General features: G+C 50.6%; 2 protein-coding genes across 2 annotated transcripts in view; one reads left to right on the top strand and one right to left on the bottom strand.

Annotated features, from left to right (window-relative positions):
• PHB2 (prohibitin 2) overlaps positions 1–9999 on the bottom strand; it is a 241086-nt gene that overhangs the window by 134354 nt on the left and 96733 nt on the right. The gene's annotated exons all lie outside the window — the stretch shown is intronic.
• Positions 4648–9465, top strand: GNB3 (G protein subunit beta 3; the record flags this gene model as incomplete). The annotated part of the gene is made up of 9 exons (XM_083882058.1): positions 4648–4704; positions 5256–5294; positions 5444–5550; positions 5663–5726; positions 5841–6003; positions 6111–6177; positions 7080–7281; positions 8364–8580; positions 9359–9465. 9 exons carry the CDS (start codon positions 4648–4650, stop codon positions 9463–9465), a joined length of 1023 nt encoding a protein of 340 aa, XP_083738184.1.

Here is a 9999-nt window from a genome sequence, read left to right as displayed (position 1 = left end):
AACCCTCCCCGCTTTACAGATCCCGGTAAGTTTGCCGCCTTGCAATGCCCGAGGTCACCTTGGTGAATCTGGCATTTGGGACCCTGAGTTTCTTGGAGTGATTCTGTGAGGAGCCTTTGAACAAGGGCTCATCCCATCAGAGGGTGAGGGAGGGTAAGATCATGGAAAAAGGAGCTGGGGTTAGCACTGAGGTGTCTTTACAGTGATGAGGAGATTTTGCACTGGGATGGGGTTGCTTGTTCTCCACTTGGCAGGTAAATCTCACCAGTTTCCAGGCTGGAGAGGGAGGGTAACATCTCCCCTGAGCGACCTGGCACTCACTGCCTGTACACAGCCCTGCACTCCCAGTGCACCCTGTGCACACCTCTTTGCAGCTGGCTGCTGTTCTGGGTGGACAAGGAGCCCTCAGAAAGCAAGGAGCAGAGCAGGGTAATTTTACCCTGACCTTTGATCTCCATCACAGGAGAGAGGGATCATCTCTGTATCCGGCTCTGCAAGGAGCCCAGGGTCACCAGGGCGAGCCTGCAAAGCTAGTCAGGGATTACACAGAGACCTAGGGACACTGCCTATTCACACAGAGTCCTTCTTCTTGCACCTTTCCCTTCTCCGTTCACAGCCCTCTCCCAACATTTCACAGAGCGACCACTCCTTCTGCAGTATGGGGGAAGCTACCCAGGAACAGATAATAAGAGGGTTCACCTTGCCTCTTTTTCCCACTCATTACTTGCACCCTTATCCCCACCAGGGGGTGATGATGCAGGTGACTTGCAGGGACAGCCCCCAGGGAGAACGCTGGGCCACCTCCATGGCATCTTACAAGGGATATGGCCACTGCTCTGAAAAGTCAGGGTGTGGCAGCAAAAGGCAGAAGATGGATGATTCCAGATCCCCCTCCATCCGTCTTGCACCACAGCGGAGGCGTTTGATCTGCTATGAGCAGACACCGAAGGACTCAGGATGGGTTTTGTTGCCCACAGACAGGAATGCTGCAACAAGAAATTTGTTAGAAAAGGCAGGAGGGTAAAGAACTGTCATGTTGGAGAGCAGGAGAAGTGAAATGTGGTTTCAAAAGCCAAGAGCTGTGAAGTGGATGAGCACAGCTAAGGCAGAGCTCAGAACAGGGCTGGCATGGACTGACCAAGGCCAGGCTCTGTTTGGCTGTGCCATGCTTGCTCCTTGGTGGTGCTTGCAGGAGCCAAAACTCTGGAATGGTGCGGGTGCCAAGGTCCTCCTGTCAGTAGCTGTGCTGAGAATGATGAATTCTTTCTTTTAAGGGTACCTAAGGACTTGGTTTCCTCTACTGCTTAGCGTTCACCTGAAAGAGCCCTTATGTCCAGAAAGCACCAAGTGTGCACCATTTAGAAGCCCTTCCCATTAAAACTTGCCTGGGCAACCACCTTGAGCAACTGTGAGCTGATCCTTAGATCCACAAGAAATGTATATCCCTAAGGTCCTGCTGGTCAAGGCAGGAACATGCCTTGGTCAAACTCCATTTCCCTTTCCTCTGCCCCATCCCTAAATTTACATGACTGTAATGAGCTCCTCTTTTGCACACCTGCCCTGGTGCTCCTGGGAGGCAGCTGCACTCCTCTGGGGATTGGGTAACTCACTCTCCACAAATTGCACTGGGACGTGACAGATGGAGGTGACAGGCAAAGATGGAGCTATTATTATCACTCATCTGTGGCTTCTTGTCCTTCTGAGGCTGAGAACAATTCCCAACTTCATTTAGAGTGTTCTCTCAGAGGGATTTAAAGGTTCGGACACAGTCCTGAGCTGCACCTTCTCTATATTTAGCCCTTTTTATCCGTCCTCGATATCCTGCTCCTGCTGTTTGATCTGCCTACGGCTCCAAAAGCCCCTCATCTGGTTGTACAGCTTTACAGAGCAGTGAACTGGCATTCCCTTGCTAGTGCCAGAGTTGAGAAACTACTGGAGAAGGGAAGAGAGTGGTAAAAAAGCAGGAGCAAGGAAGGAAGATCGGCATCCGACAGGTAATCAGTTTCACCTGGAGCCGAAATTGGAAGGAAGGGAGAACAAGGCTCCCATCTCTGTGCAGATTTGGGTGGGGCAAAACCAGAAGTCTACAAAGAAAAATTAGGGCAGGTGAATGGACACTGATCTCAGATAGCCAAAGGTATATGAAATAACAGCCTGAAGAACTTGGGAACTAAGCAAAGGAGGCTGGAAGGAGAGAGTCAGAGGGAGGGGGTTACCTAGCAGGAAAAGGCACACACAGTGCTTAGGGTTGATGGATCAGTCCTAAGGAACACTAGGGAAGGGTAAAGTGTGGGCCACAATGGTAGGGCTGGCTGCACAGGGTGGCTGGAAATTCAGGTATTCCACTTGGTGTGCTGTAGGCTGTGACCAGAGCTGGATGGAGTCCTGCAGCCTCACTGTACACTGAAACTGAGGGGCAAACACCACAGGATAAGGAGGATGTGCAGCCTCTCACTGAAAGTTGCCCGGCTTTCCTCGTCATCTCCTCACTGCCAGTCAGGTGAGAGGTGGAGTGGAATGCCAGCCCTTTCCCAAATGAGGAGAAGTGCATGAAGATGGGCTTTCATGCCAGGGTCACTCAATGAGGTGCAACTGTGCATCCTTGCTCGGAGGAGTCCCTTAATATCTGCTCTGCTGGAATGAGAGAATAAAAACCAGTGGGATGGCCCAGCTCAGGAGCTGGTCTGTGCCTATCCTTTGGTGTAGCTGAGGCTGGAAGCCCCAGGCCATGGCTGTGGCACGTTCCTCTGGGCCCTGAAGGTGCTGCCCTGGGCTGTCCTCCTGCTCCCTTGCCATTTTCTGGGACTGGCTGACTCATCCAGTGCGTGTGAGCAGGGAGAAGTCAGCAGTGCTGTGGCTCTATCCAGCCTTGCAGGCAGCAGGCTCAAGTCTCTGTCTGCAAAGTATATCCTGAAATAGCTTCCTGCTGGGACAGCCTTCCAGGAGCTAGGGAAAACCTATACCTCATTCTCTTTCCTACACTTAAAGCCATGCCTCAGGAATCATTGAACAAGCAAAAACTCACTGTGCCTGAGGGATAAAAGGAAAGCTGTGGAGACATTCAAGGGAAGGAACTCTTAAAGGAAACTCAAAGTGTTCTGCCAAGCAACAAGCAAACGTGGGACTTGGGAGCTGTCTGGATGTGCTTGTCCACAGCAAGAGAGCAAGTCTGGCATGGAAGGACCCAAAGCCTCCCTGACCAGAGGAAATGAGGCCTTCAAGAAACAGGGATGGAAGTGATGTGACCCATGGGCATTCGGAGAAATTCTGCAGATGCTGCTGGAACATTTCTTGAGCAACACCTGGAGCACATCTGGACACTCACATCTATCCAGATGAAATGTTGGAGCAATTAAAGATCACATTTGTCTACAAAAGTGGGAGATGCTAGAATCACTCATGAAGATTTAAGTGCACATAACAAGAAAGAGAGAACAAAAGAGAGATGTTGTATAATGATACAGTGCACCTGTATATTGAATATGGATTACAGTTCTGGTTCCCTGCTCTCCCTGCAAAAACATATTGTCTCTGCTCTGTAAACTACTGAAAAAAAGCTCATAGAACAACAGAGATAATAGGACGTAACAGCTTACACAGGAGGAATGACTAAGTTTGCTCTGCAGTCTGGAAAAGGATGGGTATGACAAAGATGTGTAAAATACCAAGTGATGCAGAGGTGAATAGAGACCAGTTATTTGCTGATTCTTCCAACTCAAAATAAAGCTACTGTCAAGTGGAACTAGTGCCACTGGGAAGTGACAGGAGCAGGGACTTCTTTGCAGAGTCTGCCACCCAGCTGTGAAAGTCATCACTATGGGGTACTGAGGAGGCTGAATTTGGCATGGGCACAAAGATGGTGTGGACAAATGCACAGAGGAAAAGTTCATCAAGGACTTACATACATTAATGCTGCTCTAGCTTTGGATGTCAGTGAAAAACTGGGGCTGGACAAGTAGGAGATGTTCCCCTATCAGCTTATGTTATTCTTAGATCCTTCCCTAGACATCCACCTTTCTTTTTATTCTATTTTGGTTTGGTTTGGTTTTTTGTTTGTTTGGTTGGTTTGGTTTGGTTTTGGTTTTTGATGTGAAACTGGAAGGAAACCCTGAGAGAGCACCTCAACAGCCCCATAGATTTCTAGGGTGGTCAGAGAGTTGGTGGGTCCTGTCTGCTGAGGCTTTGTTTATGACAAACAGTAATAAATAGCCAGTGGACTCCCCCCACCAAGTTTCTTCCTCCTGGATTTGAGATGGACAGCTTGGCCATGAACAAGGAGAAGCTGATGAAGAGGGCTTGGAATGGAGAAGTTAAAAATGAGCAGATGTGTATGGCTAGAACCTCAGCAAGAGGCTCTGGAGTTCTTTAGCTTCTGGACGTGTATGTTTAAGCAGGATCCAAGACAACAATGGACCTTTGACAAGGCCCAGCACAACCTTTTCAAATGCTAAGGCTATAGTCAGACACAGCACAACATTACCGAGTATTCAGCCAAGAGATGGTCATCAGTCCTTTATCAGAGATACCTACATTTCCATAACTGAGCAGTCACATTAGTGTCCTGTCTAATTCACACCTCTCTCCTTTGATTTGTGTCCCCAGAACCCAGGCTGCCCCACGTGGAGGAGCCACCCCTAGGTCAGAAAGATGGGGGAGATGGAACAGATGAAGCAGGAGGCTGAGCAGCTGAAGAAGCAGATTGCGGTAATGCTGGCAACAGTCATGGAACGGCTGAGAGCGTGTCTACCCCCCCCACTGCATGCCCAAACTTCCTTCCTCAGCCACAAGCTGGAGTTGGGCTTTCTCCATCTACATACTTGAAGCCCTCTGCAGTTTTCCACAGCCCTTTAAATGCTCATGGAGACCTTCACACCATGGTGGGGGCAAGAGTGGCAGGGGAAGGGAGAGAAGAGGGGACAGGGGTCCCAAGAGTGTAGTGCATACCCAGGATCTCCTCTGTCTGTGAGCCAACTGGTGTTCTGTCAGGTGGGAAGGTCTGTGGAAAGGGTGTAGCACAGCAAACTGGGTGCTGAGCAAACTTTGGCTCCCTTTCCTGACATTTGACTGGTGTCAAGGTGCCCTAATCACGGACAAAGATCCGCCTGTGCTGGTCACAATCCAAACAAAGCCACAAATCCAAGCAAGGCCACAGTTCCTACTTCTAGTAGCCCTTAGACTATGACCCCAAATTTCATTTGTCATTACCTTCCTTGCATGTTTTTAATTCATTTTATCTGCTCTTGTCTCTTCTCCAGGATGCCCGGAAAGCCTGTGCAGACACAACGCTTGCTCAGGTAAGGGACAGGGCTGGCTGGAGAAGCTATCACTAGTCTGAGGGGGCTTTTGTCCAGTCAGGAGGGAGTTAAGAGGCAGAGATGTGGAAAGCAGTAAAGCTCCTGGCAGCCTGAGATAAATTCTTTCTCTCCCATCACTCTTTCTTCAGATTGTGTCCGGAATGGAGGTTGTTGGGCGCATCCAGATGCGGACCCGAAGGACCTTGCGGGGACACCTGGCCAAGATCTACGCCTTGCACTGGTCCACAGACTCCAAGTGAGAGCTGCTGCTGCTGATGTGCTGGGTGCAGGACAGCACATGGGTGTGACGGGCAGGAAGGCTCTGATGGGAAGAAAGCTACTAACATGATGTTGTTCCTTTCTCGCAGACTTATGGTCAGTGCCTCACAAGATGGAAAACTGATTGTGTGGGACACGTACACAACCAACAAGGTAGGAGTCAGGTGGCTGCAAACCGGGGTGCTGGAGTGGGTTCCCTCAGAGCTGGTGCCCTTGACCTGTTCTCTCTGCTGCCAAGAGTCCTGACACAGTTTCTGATCCTCCCAGGTTCATGCCATCCCTTTGCGTTCCTCCTGGGTCATGACCTGTGCCTATGCCCCCTCTGGCAATTTTGTGGCCTGTGGAGGCCTTGACAACATGTGCTCCATCTACAGCCTCAAGTCTCGTGAAGGCAATGTCAAAGTGAGCAGGGAGCTCTCAGCCCATACAGGTGTGTGCACTACCCACCTGCAACTGGGTGCCCCCTGCTTCCAAACTTCACCTTTCACCTTTCTGTCCCTGCCCCTTTTCTCATATTTTCCTGTTCCTGCTTCCCAGGATACCTGTCCTGCTGCCGATTTCTTGATGACAACAATATTGTGACTAGCTCTGGAGATACCACATGGTGAGTGCTCTCTCCTGCATCCCAGTGACATGACCTCTGCTCTTAGCACAGAAACAAGTGCAGTCCTTCTGCTCTTCAGTGCTCCACTACCTAAGGAAGAATTGCTCCTACATGGGAAGCCCACATAGAGCACCTTTGGAAGCTTGATCCATTCTCCCTCCCCTGGCAGAATAGATGCTTCATTTCCCAGCTGAGGCCAGGTCAAGCAGTAGGGATCATGTCAGCATGATCCCACAAAGAGCAGTGTCATTTATACCTGGACAGAAAGTGTTTTAATTTTATGTGGAGCACACATACATTCTCCACTTCTCAAGTCTTGCCCTCTGTGCAAGGGACACTGCAGAGGCAGCACCTGGATCTTTTGGTTCCTGGTTCTCAGGGCTTGCTGTGCTATGACTCTGAACAGTTCTGAGTCTTTATTCACCCCACCCCATCCCAATACCTGCTTTGGAAGAACCTCTTTACCAAGGACAAGTGGCATTCCTGTCAGAGATCAGGGTTACACAGGGTTTGTTTGCCTGCCTGTGGCGTGGCATCCCACTGAACAAGAGCTTTGCATGTTACAAGCATGGACACAAAAGACCTTTTTTAGCTATTTGCTATTTTTTGCTGTTTGTGTCCCTCTTACTGTCTCTCAGCATTCCCTTCAGCTGTTAAACTTATGGGAATATGCCAAACTTCACACACCCCCAGTCTTAGTCTAACTCTACTTTGGCAAAAGCATTGCCAACAACAGCTGTGAAGATATCTCCTTTTGTATACAGCTGACTCCAGGGATGCTCTCACTCATTTTCCTGTGCTGTAGCCATGGCTTCCCTCCTTTTGTTTGCGAGTGGGACAGCTCTTCAGCCTGGCTGTAGGTCTGCTCTGCCCTGAGACATTCTCTCCTCTCCTCTCCGCAGCGCGCTCTGGGACATCGAGACGGGGCAGCAGAAGACTGTGTTCATTGGTCACACTGGAGACTGCATGAGCTTGGCCGTCTCCCCTGACTTCAAACTCTTCATCTCTGGGGCTTGTGATGCTACTGCCAAACTGTGGGACGTGCGGGAGGGCTCCTGCCGTCAGACCTTCTCAGGGCACGAGTCCGACATCAACGCCATCTCTGTACGTTTGCTGTCTGCGTGGTGCTACGGAGGAACATGGGGGCTGGGACAAGGTTGAAAGAAGCTGTCACAGTCATAAGAGTAACAAGGGTCTTAGACCTTGGCCCCATGATCCAGCCTGAAGCAGGGAGTGCCCAAGCTCACCAAAGTTTAGGGGAGGGCTCTTCCCAGGCATGAAAGCATCCAAGCCTTGGGCAGGCAGCACACCATGGTCTGTGGAGCCGAGCACCCTGACACAGGTGCTGGTCCAGCTCTGCTTGCAGCAGCTGTTGGGAACTGTGGTTCAGGCACACTGCAGCAGCCCTGGTGCAGGACACAAGTGAGGCAGCAGGAATACCTAACTCAGTTGAAGTCAGCTCCAGACAGAAGAGATGGGGTGGGGACTTGGGGTCCCAGAGAGATCTTCTGAAGATTAAATTTTCATGGGAGGCAGCTCAGACATTTGGGAGGAAGCACCTCCCTCAGAGCTGCAGAGATGGCAGGACAATAAACATGCCAGACTAATCCTTGTAGCTAACCAAATGAACCTGCCAGCTTCCTGCAGTCTGCTGCTCAAACCACCCTCCACTGACGTCAATTAGTAAAACCTTTCTCAGTTGTCCCATGGCTACCTTGCCAACCACATGGTTTTCTGCCGTACCTGCTCCTGAGGAGCCTTTTATTTACTCCTCAGAGCATGACCACAGAAAACAAGCATGTATGAGAAGGCTGGGATATGCGGATCAGAGAGAGGAAGGCTCTGGTAGCCAGGATTATGTTAGACCTCAGCTGGGGGATAATGGGGAGACACTTGTCAAGGCCCAACTTAACAGCTGGAGTTAAAATAATCCTTCCTCAAGCACTGAGGTATCTTGCAACAGCTCTAGCCCCTTAGGCCATTTGGAGTGGAAGGGGTTTATCAGGCCTTATGAGAAGTATCAGTCTCCGCCTTCAGCAGACTCAAATTTTATGATCCAGTGTCTGGTCCCACCAGGTTGTCCTGCCTCTGTGGCTTCCTGGTGGTTAGCAGGGGGGTGACGAGTTGAGGAATTCCATGGGGATCAGAGGGAAACCTCATTGAAACACAGTGTGTGCTCTCTCCAGTTCTTCCCTAACGGTGAAGCCATCTGCACCGGCTCTGACGATGCCACCTGCCGCCTGTTCGACCTGCGGGCAGACCAGGAGCTCATTGTGTACTCCCACGAGACCATCATCTGCGGGATCACCTCCATCGCCCTCTCCCGCAGCGGGCGCCTCCTCTTTGCCGGGTATGATGACTTCAACTGCAACATCTGGGACTCCCTGAAAGCAGAGCGTGTGGGTGAGTGCCTCCTTGAGGTCCCCTTTTCACTCCCTGCAAGGCCTCCTGTCCCTACCGTAGGGATAAGGCACTAATTTTTCCTTCGTGGAAGACATCCTGTACTGACTAGAACCCAACAAAGCTCTCTTGCACTTAGGGAGCACTCCAGAACTAGGGCACAGACCCTCACTGGCATAGAAGAGCTATTGTTTTTAATGTTAAGGCAGTCGAGCCTTTAAACAACATTGTTTCAAAGGGGACAAGAAGGCTCCTATTAGCTAAAACTGCTCACAAGCACCAATAGAATATCCTACTTCCTCTGCCGTTTGCCAGTTCCAGGTGCTCACAGTGCCACTTGGTGGCCAGGCACCAAGCCAAGTGTGCACCTGGGCTTCCATCCAACATCTTTGGGTACTCTGTGATGCTCATACACAGAACATACAGCACTTTTCTGTAGATGTGGCCCCTATACTCTGAAAAGTCATGAAATACAGCCCATCAACAGCATTGCTGTTTTTCAGCCTTATCAAGGACCCTATCCTATCTTAGTCTTACCATCACTCCAGGGTGAAAGCAGTTGTATGAGGATTCAGCTGGCTATACCTTCCTGAGAACCCTTTGGCCAGGCCTGTGGGTGGTGGTGGTACGCCACACACAGAAGTTCTTCTGCACTTTTGTTCTACATGCTGACTGCAAGAGGTTGTGCAGGAGCAGACAGGGCCTGCCATGCATATCCTCAGCAGGCCAAACTCCATCACTCCCTCCTTCACTCCCTGACCTCTCCTCTTTCCCACCACAGGAATCCTTTCTGGCCACGACAACAGAGTGAGCTGCCTGGGGGTGACGGCGGATGGCATGGCTGTTGCCACTGGCTCCTGGGACAGTTTCCTCAAGATTTGGAACTGAGGACAACAGCAGAGAGGGGAAGAGCAGCAGAAGCACGGCCCATGCAAAACAGCGTCATCAGATGAGCACAACAAAAATACCCACCTACCACTCCCACTTGTTTCTAGACACAGGTCACTTGTAGGAGTCTCCCAGAGTGAAAGGGAAAGGAGACCAGGGAGAAGCAGGGGAGCAGGAGCACATGCACTGGCCCTTCTCTCCACCTCTAAACAGCCCCAACAGTTTCCAGCCTTGTGCAGGCTTGAAGACCTGTTCTTTATGTCTCAGGACTTTGCAGTACAATTCAGACACCCTGCACCTTCCCTTCAATCACCTCTGCCCACACTGATACCCATCCTCTTCCTTCAGAGGACCCCTCATGCAACACCCACGCCAGACTAAGCTTTCTCCCTGCTTTAACTCTGCCTAACTCCTCTGTGCAGCTGTCCCGTGTCCATGCAGACAGCCCCAGAGCCACACTGGGTTTCAGATTTCTACAGCACCATCTCAAACATAAAGCTAGTGTAAATTTGACTCATTTCCATATGGGAGCAC

The sequence above is a fragment of the Zosterops lateralis genome (assembly GCF_965231275.1).
Source record: "Zosterops lateralis genome assembly, chromosome: 2".
NCBI classification, from domain to species: Eukaryota; Metazoa; Chordata; class Aves; order Passeriformes; family Zosteropidae; genus Zosterops; species Zosterops lateralis.
This window is presented reverse-complemented; position numbering and strand designations above follow the sequence as displayed.